The sequence below is a fragment of the Staurois parvus genome, unplaced genomic scaffold (assembly GCF_062004578.1).
Source record: "Staurois parvus isolate SC_StPar_1 unplaced genomic scaffold, SC_StPar_1.0 ptg000336l, whole genome shotgun sequence".
NCBI lineage: Eukaryota > Metazoa > Chordata > Amphibia > Anura > Ranidae > Staurois > Staurois parvus.
The window spans coordinates 5,521,493-5,537,403 of NW_028318132.1; the positions used below are offsets into that span (position 1 = coordinate 5,521,493).

The 15,911-nt window shown below is 36.7% G+C and overlaps 1 protein-coding gene across 3 annotated transcripts in view; it reads left to right on the plus strand.

Annotated features, from left to right (window-relative positions):
• Positions 1–15,911, plus strand: part of SEZ6L (seizure related 6 homolog like) — a 570,023-nt gene that overhangs the window by 493,760 nt on the left and 60,352 nt on the right. For all 3 annotated transcript variants that reach the window (XM_089684123.1, XM_089684122.1, XM_089684124.1), the window contains 3 exons: positions 2,882–3,076; positions 10,938–11,129; positions 15,422–15,616. In XM_089684123.1, the coding sequence (XP_089540249.1) occupies positions 2,882–3,076; positions 10,938–11,129; positions 15,422–15,616 (582 nt within the window). The remainder of the gene's footprint in view (positions 1–2,881; positions 3,077–10,937; positions 11,130–15,421; positions 15,617–15,911) is intronic.

Consider the following 15,911-nt stretch of genomic DNA (forward strand, 5'->3'; position numbering starts at 1 on the left):
GCGGTTTCGGTGGAGTGTAGGGGACGGAAGCCGGACTGTAGGGGATCAAGGAGGTTGTTGTCGTTGAGGTGAGAGCATAGGCGGGTGTAGACTAGGCGCTCGAGGAGTTTAGATGTAAATGGGAGCAGGGAGATGGGTCTGAGGTTGTTCGGGTCATTGGGGTCCAGGGAGGGCTTTTTAAGTATGGGGGTGATGTGTGCATGTTTCAGAGGGGAGGGGAAAGTGCCTGAGGAGAGGGAGAGATTGAAGATGTGGGTGAGGGAGCGTAGGATGGAGGAGGAGGAAGGTCGTAGGAGTTGTGAGGGGATAGGGTCGAGGGGGCAGGTGGTGAGGCGGGCATCAGAGAGGATCTTGGAGACTTCCTCGATGGTAGTAAGGTCAAAGGTGCGGAGTGTGGGGGGAGCTTCAGTATGAGGAATGTAGGGTGGGGTGGAAGAGGAGGTCAGAGCAGTGGTGGGGCCATGGGAGAGGGGTGATGAGGGGGTAGCTGAGTGAGGGTGAAGGGGGTTGGAGAGAGTTTGAGCAGCGACGAAGTCCCTGCGGTTTATGTCGAGGGGGAGGGGGGATAAGGGGGTAGCTGTGTGAGAGGGGACGGGTTGAGAGGGCGTGTGAGTTGCGGCAGTGTCCTTGCGAATTGTGTCAATCTTGTTTTTGAAGTGATTGGCAATCTCAAGGGCAGTGAGTGATGTGCTGGGTGGAGGGGGGGGTGGAGAGAGTAGAGAGTTGAAGGCAGAGAAGAGTCGGCGAGGATTGGAGGAGAGGGCCTTGATGAGGGTCAAGAAGTAGGCCTGTTTGGCAGCATGGAGGGAGGAGGTGTAGGTGTGGATGAGTTCTTGCTTGAAAAAAATATTTTAAGCAACAGACAGCATGGATTCATGAAAGACAGAAGTTGTCAAACAAATATGATTTCTTTTTATGAGGAGGTGAGCAAAACCTTGGACAGAGCGGTGGACGTGGTATACTTGGATTTTGCAAAAGTGTTTGACACCGTTCCCCACACACGGCTAATGTGTAAGGTAAAGTCTGCAGGCTTGGAAAAATAAGTATGTAAATGGTTAAAAAACTGGCTAAAAGATAGTATTCAGAGAGTAATGGTTAATGATTCATACTCTGAATGGTCTAGGGTTGTTAATGGTGTACCCCAAGGTTCAGTGTTGGGACCTTTACTTTTTAATATATTTATAAACAATATAGGGTCTGGGGTTAAAAATCCCATTTCAGTCTTTGCAGATGACACCAAGCTATGCAGTGGAATAACGTCCTTACAGGATGTCTCCAACTTACAAGCCGACCTCGATGCACTGTTTAATTGAGCAACTATGTGGCAAATGAGGTTTAATGTTGATAAATGTAAAGTTCTGCACTTGAGGGCTAGAACATGCATGCATCATACATACTAGGGGGAGTACACCTGAGGGAATCAATGGTGGAGAAGGATCTGGGAGTTCTGGTAGATCACAAGCTTAATAATGGCATGCAATACAAAGCTGCGGTTTCTAAAGCTTGCAAAATCCTCTCTTGTATAGAGGTATAGACTCCAGAGAGATATCATTTCCCCCTGTACAAATCATTAGTAAGACCTCATCTGGAATTTTCAGTTCAGTTTTGGGCATCAATTCACAAAAAGAATATTGGGGAACTGGAGAAAAGGCAGAGAAAGGCAACCAAACTGATAAAAGGCATGGAGGAGCTCAGCTATGAGGAAAGATTAAAGGAATTTAATTTATTCTTTCTTGAGAAGGGGAGATTAAGGAGGCATGTGGTCAACATGTATAAATACATCAGTGGTTCATATAGTGAACTCGGTGTAGAGTTATTCACCCTGAGGTCATCACAAAGGACAAGGGGTCACTCTTTACGTCTGGAGGAAAAGAAATTTAATCTCCAAATATGGAAAGATTTCTTCACAGAAAGAGTTGTGAAAATGTGGAAAAGACTCCCTCAAGAGTTGGTTCTGGCAAGCTCAGCAGATAGCTTTAAAAAAGGCCTGGATTCTTTCCTAGATACACAGAATATAACTGGATACTAACGTTTATAGGTAAAGTTGATCCAGGGAATATCTGATTGCCTCTCGGGGGATCAGGAAGAATTTTTTTTCCCCTGTAGGAGCAAATTGCATCATGCTTTGCTGAGTTCTTTGCTTTCTTCTGGATCAACTGTGGGTATAGGATTGTAAATTTTTTTTTCTTCATGGTTGAACTGCCTTTTTTCAGCCAGACTAACCATGTAACTATATATATTTAAGGGTATATTATTGCTGCATTAATCTTTTAAAGATACGTTAATATAAACTATACAATGTTATTTTGGAAATGTCTTCTCGGACAGATGTTGCATCCATTGTCTTTGTTAACCAATTTCTCACATTAAAATTAAATGTTTTAAGAAAAAGATTAGTTCATAAATACAGAGCTGTATTATTTATGTATTTTATATTTGCCCAGAGATCAGTTTTAAAGAAACCTTGGCCTTTGCCAATGTAGGATAAAGCAACAGATTTGCTGTAATGTCCCCTCCCCTGTGGCATATACTCACTTTTACTTTGATACACCACCTTTCCATTCAGCCATCAGGATTGAAGAAAAATACCAAATATGACTTATAAGAGAGCACAGGAGGGCATCAGCTCACAAAGCTTCACAAAATCAACAGGCATTTTTTGCACTTATCAAACAGACATCAAGGAACATTCAGCAAACCCAAACAAAAAAATAAGAGAAGTTTCAAAGGAATTTTAAAATAAGAAACTTCTCCTCATGCTGAGTTTTTCTGTTGTTGTTTTTGTGATGAATATAGCCTACAGTAAAAGAATAACTCTGTTAGTACATCAGCCTCATGGCAATTCTTTTTTCAACCAGCTTCTTTCTGTTATATATTTTAGAAGTGTCCAGGAATGATTCTTGCTCAGAACTACCTGAAATCCAGAATGGATGGAAGACTACATCTCACACAGATCTTGTCAGAGGAGCCAAAATTACCTATCAGTGCGATCCTGGATATGATATTGTGGGCAGTGAAACCCTGACCTGTCAGTGGGACCTCAGCTGGAGTAGCGACCCTCCATTTTGTGAGAAAAGTAAGACACGTGCAGTTTTATTACTCCACTCTAGATCATTCCATGGCCTTCCTGAATCTTCAGCAATTGGTATTCATCTTCAGAAATCAACTTTCGTTTATATGAATCATTGCCTTGAATACATTATTCCTGTTGTGTGTTTTCTGAGCATGCATATGCACTTCTAAAGATCCTTTAGTTTTAAAATATGTGCTAATCAGTGTTTGGGAGGAATGTGTTGTTTTTCTAGAAATATTACTATGCAGATTTGCAGGCTAAAGCTTCTTGATGTAAAACAATGAACGTTCAATAGAAATATTTCCATTACAGCTTTCAAGATTTTTTTTTTTTTTGTTTTTGGATATGGTGGGTAAGGATGAGGACCCCTGTCCTTTTTACTGCTGTTTGTGTCCCAATTAGAGAGATTAAGTCATGTTGACAAAATTGAGTTGATTTACTAAAGGTAATTAGGCTGTTCACTTTGCAAGGGAAGTTAAATTTTGCAAGATGTTCCCCTGTGCTTAGTGAATGGGGTGAAGCTTCACTTGGCAAAGAAAACCAAATTACATACATGGAAAATAAAAAAGAATGGATGATGGAAGTCAGCAGTGCTTCCTCGTATTCACTAAGCTCTGGGGAATTTTCACTTGCAAAGTACAACTACCCTTGCAAAGTGAACATGGTTACATAGTTGGTAAGGTTGTTTAAAGACACCAGTCTATCCAGTTCGACCTGTGTAAGTGTGTGTTTATGTCAATACTATTTCCAATATCCCTATATTGTGCGCTCGTTAGGATACCCATTTAAGAGGTTTTTTTAAATTATCGACATTCCCTGCTGACACCACCAGCTGTGGAAGGATGTTCCACATCCAGTAATCTCACTGAAGGAGTTGTTCCCCTGGCAGCCAGGGGAGTCACTCTGCTCCAGTAATGCTACTTGACTGATATCCCCAACATCATGCAACTTGGCATATTTGTATCGATGTGTCAAATCAGGACTGGCCTCTCTAACACTTTTTCCTCTACCCCATCTAACTGTCACCCATCTGCCCTGTGCTGGTGCCTGCACCTCCTTATCTCTACCCACCTCTGTACTAGCCCCTGTCAGTACCTGATGGGTATGGTCCAAACTCCCTTCCAGGTCGATGATGCTTTGCAGTGTTGCCATTTGCTGCCTTAGAATCAAGATCTGGGTTTCCTAGGAAACAAATTGCTCACATTTTGCGCAGCAGTATTTGCCCATGAACTGTTCACAGTTTATTTGCTTTTACTAAGTCAACCTCTATGTGCTGAAAGTGTTGGGCCACCAAGGAGATTTTTTTCAATTCCTGTTGTCAGCTGGTGAAAGAGAAAGTGAGGGAACACATACAGCAATAAAAACCTGACAGGTAATTTAATCCTTATTTGGAGCTTTATTTTTTTAATGCCAATATAGACCATCTATTTGGAGCTTAAAAATAGTGGTAAAAACAGTGTTAACAAAAATGATTTAATAGACCAGGGGGCCCAACAGATTTTTACAGGTATATACGCAACAAGTGCTTACCATAAAAGATGGCTGCTAGGTCAGTGGCTGAAACTTTGTGCAGAGCAGAATTTAAAAAAAGACTTGTTCTTAACTGCAGGTTGCACAGGGACAATAGAAATTAATTTTCAGTAGGTGCACACATTGGCTGATGCAGCCATCAAACAAATGGATTTTTCCATCTCACCTATTTCATCTGCAAAGATCCAGGGAAATTATCAATTACCTCTAAATCATCGTGAGCATGTGTGCTTGAAAGGATTTTTTTAAAAAGTACTTGAAAGATTATTTTTAAAACGTACAAGCTCAGCAACGCACTTACGTGGGTGTCTATTTCTACTATAGATCCACTCTCATGTTTTAATTTTTTAAGCAAATCTGTGGTGGTGCCATAATTCTTTTAGAATCATTTCACATTTACCCTGCTCAAAGTAACACCCAATTGCTATCAGAGGATGGCGTTCCCCTGCATGGTTTTAGGTGTCTTTTGGGCCACCTTGCTGCATAAATACTATTGCTTACCTCAGCCTAATGTTCTTGGCCTATTACGGGGGGGTTAGGGGAGGTACAGACACTGTATGACACTGGCTTCTCTGGGAGGAAACCGTGAACAAGGCTTTTAACCTATGAGACCAGAATTTTTCTCTTGGATCATTGGAATGCAGTGACTAAGGCTACTGCAAAAAAAGAAGATCGTTAACTGAACAAGTTTAGTCACTGTCATCTTGTGCTTATGGATATTTTAAGATATATGTATTGGAATATTTCACAATCCACCTTCATTAAAATCAAGAGCTTGTATAAAAATAAATAAAAAGTAATGGCATGCTGTACCTATTAGCATCCAATCATACAACGTAATTCTTTACACTACACAGCATTATTTGCAGCATTGTTTTACTGAAGGGCTATAGTTATGTTTACCTCTTTGCCTTTAACCAATGTATTAAATCTCATGTATACATTGACAATTCTTCAATGCTTTTAATATGACCATGCTGCTAGAAGCATTCACAATAATACGCCACCATACTTGCCACCTGGCAACAACTATCAAAACAGCTTCAGAGCAGAAAAATGTTAAATGGTGTATCGCGATTAGGCAAGCAGGTCACCATTCATATGCTGGTCGTATAGAAATCTCATCTACTGTGGAAAATGTACTTGTATGTATTGTAGGGGGCCATTTTCTGCGTACAAAATCCAGTATTACAGCCATTTTCTACCTATGATATACAGTATCCTTAGCAATGCATCAGAATTTACCGCATACCACAGATGTTATATAAGTGGCCTGCTTGGGTTATGCAAGTGGTTTGTGATCTTGGCAAGCCCAACTGAAAATGAAAAAGATGTTCAAAGCCAAAACAAAAGCATGCCTTCCAAGCAGTCCAACACATACTCTGATCTTGGAGTGTGTGTTCTTCTTTGCACCTGTGAAGGGGAGAAAAGAGAAGAAATAATAAAGAGAACAGACAGGGGGAAGGTGAGGTTGGAGCAAAGGTTTGCTCCTGAAGAGAAATGGTTTATGACAGAGAAACTGATATTAATAAAAATGCATAGCAGAAATTTCTCATTAACACATCTATTTGTTTATCTATGTGCTCATTTATCTATTAAAAATCCAATACATGATTGATAACTTACTCTGCTTGAAAGAGCTGTTGACTAACATACATGTCTATGTAAATGTTTCCAGAATCACAACGATATATGGAAAATATGTTTTTTATTGTGAATAGTTAAATGTTCTGTTAAAAATTGCAGAATGCAAATCCTCATTAAGTTGACAACTCAGTGTAAAAGTCAAAGAAAAACAATATATTTCTGCCAGGCATGTAGTGGTTCTAGGAGAGGAACTTTTTAGTGAACAGAATTGAAGTCATGAAAAGCTTTTATTTGACCTTTGCCATGAATCTGCCAGTGTACAGCCAATTTTCCAACTCAACAATGTGCATCTACAGGGATAGCCACAATTGACAGATATTGTCTTTTGGTCTGGATGTTGGGCACGATGGTGTCTTCCATCATAGCTATTGAATAGCCCAGAAGATATTTGTGGGCCTTAATGGTCAAAAGCAACGCAGTTGGCTGTCTTGGTATATAATAAGCTGAATTGTGGGCAGCATAAAAAGTATTTAATGACATTTTTTTCAATTTTCGTTTTGGATAGAGTGATGAGGGGCTAGAACATCTGTCAGTTTTTATTTCTGTTGATGTCCCTGCTGCCAGCACCAGAAAAGGAATATGGGGTAAATTCTTCTAATGGGTACAGCTTTTTAAGTGGATATTTCTTCCACTTTAAAGAGGTTTACTTTAAGTTTCTGTTGTGTCTAAAAAAACTGGAAGTGAAGGAAAATCTTCCCAATGGGCCACAAATGGCAAAAGATGACAGGGGTTTTAACTATTCCTTACTCTATCCAAAATAAAAAAAACATGGCTTTAGATATACTTTAAGCTTTCTTTAGTCTTAAATGGTTGATAACAAACAAACTGCATGGAAAAACTAACAGTGGTAAATACTTAACATTGTTAATAAATATAGAGGCGTTTGCATTCATATTAGTCTGTATTATAGGGTTATGGTTTGTTTTTATGTTATTGTTCAATGTAATTTTAGCTGCTCTGTATTCCACAGGAAATTATGTGCATGTTAAAATGTTGTGATGGCATATTACCTAGATGTACAGTATATGTTTCATTTTCTTGCATCTTATATGTTACCACCTACATAATAATTCATACCATAATAACAATACTTTTAATTTCTTAAGTGCATTAGCTGTATCCTATTGTAGGCACATACTATGTGCATAGAAAATTGTTACATGTACAGAGTAAAAACAAAACAATGAAAATTGCTCAGTAACATTCGTTCTTTGAATATTTTAGTGCCTTTGGAGGTACGATCATTTATCTTCCAATTGAAAAACAGGGTGATCTGTCAAGGTCTTTATCCTGGGCTCTGAAATGTCAATACATAGTAGGAAGTGAAGCTCCTGTGATGGATTTTTATATTTTGAAAAAAATCTTATTTTTAATATTTGCCACATTATGGATGTAACATCAATTCATATATTTTAAAGTCTTATCAAATAAAAAAGAATAAAAAAAATAAAAATAAATTAAATTTTCATCTTAACATATCTACATGTATTTAGACCAGTTTATATACCAATGTTCCAGTAATATATACCAGTTTATATTATCTATTGTTTCAACAATCATGTATTTTTCCATTATATATTTTGACAAGCTTTTTCTTTACAATATACTCCATTCTAGGGAATCATATTCTTTCATACAAATAATTCCACAAAGCTTTCAAATCATAATCAGCTTTATCCAATAAGGAATTTTCATTCTTAAATGATAAACCTTAGGTTTCATAACCTAAAGCAACTTACTTTCTTGGAGCTAGACCAGTAAAATATATATTATATTAGGTTGCTATGGGTTTCTGCCCTTATGAATAGTTGCTAAGGTTATTTTTTTCATTTTGGATAGCATGGGTGATGGCAAGAACCACTCTTGGATTTTTTTGCATTCCCATTTGGGAGATGAATCCTCACTTTATGTCCTGGTGACCATTGTCAATAGAACTTAAAGTAGGGATCAATAGAAAGTGTTACAGTTGTCACCAAGTCACAATATCTTTCAATGGGACACCTGTTCAGGTTACCTTTAATGAATAAGAACTCTTTTTTGAGTAAGGCTGTATTTGTCATATCAGTGTTTTTTGATTTGAATAATTGCAGAGTCATTAATTAGAATCCATTAGCACCAACAATATTGTATCTGTTTTCATTCTCTAATCTATGTTTCACTTGGTCAAAGTTGACCCTACTCAATAGAGTGCTTGTGTGTATGTGCTAATTCTTCAGCACAAATAGAAAAAAAACACAATTGATCAGAATTCACTCTGCTGAAGTCAGACCCATTGAAGATAGACTCTGGTTACTTTGGGTTACTTCACTCAATAATACATTTGGTTACTGCAGTCTAGAACTATTATGCAAAATGTAAACGCTCTTTATCATTAGGAATATTATTAGAAACACTTGAGAACTGTTTGTTTGTTTAATTGCATTGATTTATGGTCTCTAAAGTATTCTGTTACCCAAATTGCTTTATTGTACTAATTTAGCCCATGATTTAATTCACCAGGACCAACATCTCACCATCAGCTCTGGGTGCCATAGGCTTGCCCATACATTTCCTCTTCAATCTTCAGCCCTACAAAAGTGATAATTTAATGCCATCTCTGTTGTGGATGTAATCTGGACTTGGAATCATTTGAGTGAAGTTTTGTATGCACATATTTTTAAAAAATATTCTCACCTTCTTTGGATTTTTATGAAGATATGGAGTTCAACTGATAGTGTTATCTTGGCAAGAACTGCAGGATTTTTATGTGTTTCCATTTTATCTTTAGATGAATTGTTCCTTGTAAAACTCTGAAACTTTTGTGAATGCCCTTTTGTTTAGTATTTTACTATTTTTGTAATTGCACTGCACAGAGATCTTCTTTCTCTTTTACTTGGTGGTGTTTGTACTTGCTAATTGGTATATAAGATGATTATTATTATTATTATTATTATGAATATTATCAGATGTGCTCATGTAATTTCCATCAAAAATAATAAAATATTTAAAAACATAATGCTGAGTAATCCTTGTCTCTTACACAAATGTGTATTTCAAAGAATCTGTAACCATTTCAAAATAAGTAATTGTAACAGTTTAAACAAATATTGGCTTCACTACAAATGATGACTTTATTTTGATCCATTTACAACATGTTTCTCCCACAGCTTTTTCATGTCTTAAGCATCTTTAACCCCTATACTATTACATAATTGCCATCCTACAATATAAGTGTTGGTCTGTATATTCTGCCTGTATGTATTTTCACTGGTCATTGTGCAATGACAAAGAATTCCCAATAAGAATTTCATTGAATAGTTAAACAGGCAGGATGCGCAAGCAGGTGCATGATTTCCTAATTTTACTAATAACAATAAAAATGTGAAAGGCCATCTCGCAGTACTACACATCCTTGCTCAAAACAACAATATGCAGTCACCAAGAACCACAATTGACGTCTTAGACCCATATAAATGTTAATTTCCAAGCTTTTACTACTACTATCACAGTCATATCATAATCCCAGTAAATACATATATATAAGAAATAGCTTTTTATTGATGAACTTCATATAATTTAGCGTACGCTTTTGAAAATACAGCAGGAGGATAAATTTGCTAAAGCATAATGACAAGCAACATTTCCAGTCTTTCCTGTAATCCTCAGACATACTATAGACCTCGCATATCTGAATTTAATGTAAAACACCAAGCAGCCACTGCTGGACTATTTTATTGTTAATGTTTTATGCTTTGCCTTTTAGGCCCTGATTTAATGTTACATCTTTACCTTGTATACATCCACAGGAATTCTATTAGCGAGTGTTAACCAGAAATTAAATGTGTGCATTCTTTTCCTCCAGCAATATCTTTGTGTTGTAGTTATTCTCCATGGAGGAATGTGCCCTTGTGTTATGTTTGATAATGTGTATTTCATCATATATAAGAAAATGGAAGGGGCCATATATTACCTTTTTACATTTGTCATACATTGCTTTCTACATGATTGGATTATTGGAGTGAACCTTCACACTTTATTGTATGAACATTCTCAAATCCATTAGTAAATCGGCCTCAAAATTATCTGTTCAGTTACACAACAGTATAAGCCTATTTTTACTTATCATATTAGGGACATATTTTAAAGCAGTGAATGTAATTTAAAACACATACGCCAGTAAGGGACACCTACAGTGAATGTTTGGTGGATTTAACATTCAACACTTTAATAAAAATACTTTCCCTTAATGTCTAACTTGCATGGCAATTTGCTGTACGTACATAAAATTCACAAACCACATTTTGCATTAGACTAGTTTTGTATTTTATTCTATTTCTTTGTTTTCTACATATTTTAAGGTGTTTGCATCTGTACTGTAATAGAAGCATACGTGAGATAATTTAATTTACAGTTGTTTCTTGTGTACACTTAGTGCAGACATTCATGTGCTGAAACCAGATATCATATTTTTTTCCAGAAGCTTGTACACTCATTAATAATGGATTTCAGCATAGTTTATTGTACTGTTTAAAATAACTGTGGCTTCCAAGAAATGTTTTAATGTTTGTCCGTGTAGTGTTTCTGTTTGACAATAAGAAATGTAATGTAGTTTAGCTGTGAAAACAATGTTTCAGTGTAAGTCATTTCATGTTTTATTTGTGCAGTTTAAGTGGTAATATTAATTGCCATATTTGTCTTTGTTTTGCAGTCATGTACTGTACAGACCCCGGAGAGGTAGAGCATTCCACTCGTCTTATCTCAGACCCAGTCCTTCTCGTGGGCACTACCATCCAGTATACTTGTGACACAGGCTTTGTGCTTGAAGGAAGCTCTCTTCTGACCTGCTACAGCAGGGAGACAGGAACCCCAATCTGGACATCCAAAATCCCCCACTGTGTTTGTAAGCAAATCATATATTGTCTTGGGAATGGCTCTCGGTGACTGTACAGCCAGGGGTTAGTGCTCTTTCAGGATTCCTAGGTCATATCATTGGATTTATTGGTCCTGGTCTTCAATCTGACCATCACAAAGGAACAGACTGACCCAGCAATATGTAGCTCATTAGCCAAAGATTGCCACCAGGCATAGTAATGTTCATATTTTTTTTCTTGCCTAATTTAAATCCAAATAAGCTTGTAACATTTCTCTATCTGGTATCTTTGTGAGACAGCATACAAATTCCAGCAAGAATAATAAAAGGTTACCTTCTTTTGGCCTGTGAGTGACTACCTTTTCCAGCCTAAATGGTGCTGTAAATCAGGTATTTAAAACTTGTGGGGTTTTTTGGACCCTCTCTCTCCTTCGTTGGGGTCTTTGGTGGTTTAGGAATTTAAATGAATGAATTAATAAGATGCCAGCTTTTCTCCAACTGATAAAAAACAAATTTCCCTGTGTAATTTTGCACATAAATATTTTGAGCTACACTTTAGCTATTCAAAACTGCCAAAAGCAAGGCAAGCCTGTAAAAGAAGACTGTGAATATTTACCTTTACTTCTGTGTTGTGGATTGCACATCCATTCATGAGAACTCACCCCCTCTGCCGCCCTGTATCCACAGGGAAGCTAAAACTTTCAGGAGAGTGATCCCCTGAGTCACCCACAGTTCTCAATGAATCCTCCTGTTTACCTCCTTATCACCATGGGAGCTTCCTTGCAGACTTTGGAGGACAGTTTTTAAAGAACCAAGTGACATTCTGCAGCACAGGCAGGAAAGATAAGTATTTAAAGTCTTCTTTTACAGGTATTCCTTGCCTTGGGGAGTTTTGTATAATGACAGGGTTGCTTTCAGGAAATGTTATAAGGGTCCCTTCTCTGGGAAAACACATTGTAAGTTGTAGTCATTTCTGTAATACTAATAACACTAAAGTGTGACCCTCAGTAGATATATTGTGGCCACTTTGAAGATTTATTCTACTCAGGAATGGTGCTTAAAACTGTATAAAAAGAATTGCTTCCATGAAGTCCACTAGGGTTATTCAAATTTGAATCAACCAATCACCATCCAAGTGAAAATTTCGTTTTGGGTACATTTACCATCTGCAATTCTTCTTCTGAAATTCTAAACTTGATTCTTATTTCTAGTTTTGCAAGCAAAATAAACAAACATTTTTCAAGTAATAAAAACAATTATCTGTATGTAAATCAATATGTTAACAAGCAATGATCCATTCTTTTTTCATATAGACAAGCTTCACTGAGAGCAGAAATTACATTTTCTAGAAAGAACTTCTGTTTTTGTGAAGTGTAACAGTTGCTGAATAAACACTAAATTGTGCTAGAAAGGCATTAAAACATGTCTGCCAAATGAGGAAAGTTATTTGAACAGTTAAGAGTATAATGCAGGTGATACCCAGGTCATGTGATAATTCTGTTAGTCACCGGCTTCACAAATTAGATTTTCTAATCCTTACTTGGTCAGTTGATACAAATTCCAAAAATCGCATATTTTTTAGAACTAAAAGTTTCCATTTATAGTTCCCTATGGCCGAGAAGTAAAATTTTAGTACATTTAGCTGGATAAGGAGGGATGGCTGGCACTACATAAACCTTTAATTTTGATTGGGCAAGAGAAAGCAACATTTTAAGCAAATGATGCTGAAATGAGCCAAGTACACTAATTAGCTAATATAAATCCATCCCGAGATATAAGTTGCTTCAAAGGCATAGTCAATCCAAAAGTGATGTTTTCATTGCCTACAATGTGACCTATCACATCTAGTGGACTAATTCTTTAAATTGTAGGTGGGGTGTAGTGGGTGAATTCATTTAATGTCTTACTAACTTTGTGGTTTTGGTGTTTCTGTGCACCATGAGTTGTTTTCACTCTTTTCGTTGCACTCTTCATAACATAATATACATTAAAATCCAACAGTGAGCACAGGAGTCCCTCATAGTGGTCGAGCAGATGTAGAAGTTGAGAATGCAGGTACAAATTATGATCTCACCTGAGTCCCTGAGATATAAAATACTCTGTCATTTGATTATTCGTCTACCATCTGCCAGAAATAAAAACAGTCTAAAATGTCTAAAGTTACATTTAGAGTTACAGAGGGTAAACATATATAATTAGAGATAGCAGAGGCTCACCAGCATATGGAACCCAGTCGACAATGTTTGTGTATTTTATATACAAGTGTCTATATTTTGCTCTGTGACAGGACTGGGGAAACCAGGCCGTGTTCCATGTAACAAATACATACCTAATGGATTAAGCTAGAGAAAAGCATGGACTATGCATCTATTGCTTGGACCAGCAGCACAGGGATTTGTCCTGTAATGTGGAAGATTTTTGGAAGCTTGTTCAAACCCATTTCTTGAAGAAGGTGCTTAAACAAGCTACAATACATCTTCAACATTATAGATTATGACCAGTTGAATGTGTCTAACTACTATTAGATACATCATGACCTGGATATATGAGAAAGTTCAAAGTTCACAACAGTGGGTCACTATTCCTCCCAATGACAAAAAATGATGGGGCACAAATCTTCCCACTGACACCAATGATGGGTCAGTGTTTTCTCCCACTGACACTGGGACATATTCTACTCCCCTAAACTCTGAAGGACAGCAAACTGGTCCTTTGTTTAGAATGTTTGGAGACCCCTGATTTAGGGCATTGTTCTTGAAATAGTGCTAAATTGACTAACTTGGTATGCATTGACTGCTTAGAATGTACCTTTACTATTTTTGAATATGAATTATAAAACAGGTGTAAATTAATATCAATCACGCAATCAGTTCCTACTATCATAGTCTGAAGTGAATAGTGCTGTTCATCACGATGTACAAATTCAAAGTGTGTGCTCTCTTTGAGCCTGAAATAATGATCAGAAAGTGAATTGTTTGTTTGGAGGGGACCCGCCAACATTTAGCCTCCATCATATCAGCAGATCTATTGAATGCATTGATTACAGCTGTCACAATATGTTTACTGCATCAAAGAGATAGCCAAGAAATCAATACAAGGAAACACCCATATAATTAAATACTGAATCTGTGTCAAAATGTCAACAAATTTGACTCTTTCTTTTGTCCTTGTAATTTACTGTCTCATTTATTATGTCTGTTTTGGGAGCTAAAATGTTTTGCGATTGTACTGCAGTTTTTGTAAGAATGCTAGTTGTTCAAACACCAAATGTCTCCATCTACAGATTAAAAGTGGTATTCCCTATTTATGGTACTAATGAATTAAAACAACTTTTAAATGAGGTTTGACTATGGGAACAAACTATTGTTAATGTACAAGTGTACATTTTAGGTGATGATGAAAGAATATAATATATTACATATTTATTTATACACAAAAGAACACAGCAGTAAACTATTAGGTTATGCATACTAACTTTGTTTTTAAATATGTACCCATAAATACTATGCAATACAATAGCAGTGCCAGGATCACCCCACAATTCATGCAACCAAGGTGTGAGTGCCAGTGAGAGGCTTTTAAAGATGCAAAAACTTTAAATGTGGAGCTTTTAAGAGTATTACAGCCAAATTCCTGAATTAAAAAGTAGAAAGTGTCAAAATTACCATATGCAAAGTATGCTTATTATTATTGTTAAATACTACTATAGTGCATAGTCCATAACCATAGTTACTATCTGGCATTCAATATACATTATATAAACATAGGTACAGAAATGGTGCGCTATGTCTGCATCTTTTAATGTTCCTTACCATTTACTTCAATTTATTTTGATATATACTGTAAATATATATATTTTGTGAATATAATTTTTTACATTTAACAGTGTACCAAAACAAGTTTATACAAATATATTGACACAAGCATACCAATCTTCAATATAATTTTTTTCTCTTTATGAAATCATTTATAAAAATACAAATTAGAGACTGTTTTGACAGGCTTTGGACTTGTTGATTTCATGTTGATATCAGTTTGACATCAATTTATAACACATATGAGATCATTTAAAATGCATTGACAAGTGCATTTGATTTTCAGTTGACCTCCTTCAGACCTGCATTTCACCTTTTTCAAGTGGGTTTTGCGTTCACATAGACCAGTATTGAAATGAGCAAACCTCCATCATCTGACCTTATACAGAATGCATTTATGACACACAGATTAGAAAGCATGCTGGAATTTCTAATAAAATAGTCCTTCCATATGTCCTATGAATTCCTGTGTATTTAAACAGCTGTTGGTTGTTCCATGTTTTCTAGCTGAAGAATCCCTTGCATGTGACAATCCTGGTCTACCAGAAAATGGCTACCAAATTCTCTACAAAAGACTCTATCTACCTGGAGAATCACTCACTTTTATGTGCTATGAGGGCTTTGAATTGATGGGAGAAGTCACTATTAAGTGCATTCTGGGTCAGCCTTCTCAGTGGAGTGGACCTCTTCCAATATGTAAAGGTACGTGGCAACTGCATGTTTTCTAGCTGTCCTATTTTCAATCCATTATGCTGACCATACAAACAATAGGTTAGATTTTATTAAAGGAATAGTGACAAGTGCAAAGTCAAAGTTAACTGAGCTCAGGTAAAATCTGGACCTACTTTTTGCATGACTGGATGAATAAAGGGAACAAAGCTTTGCCTCTATCTAGCTCAATGAATATTTCAGAAGTTCAGCAATTTAGTGTCTTTCAACAATTTAAATCAGCTTTTGAATGCAACAATTGAACAGGCCAATGAAACCTACCATGAAA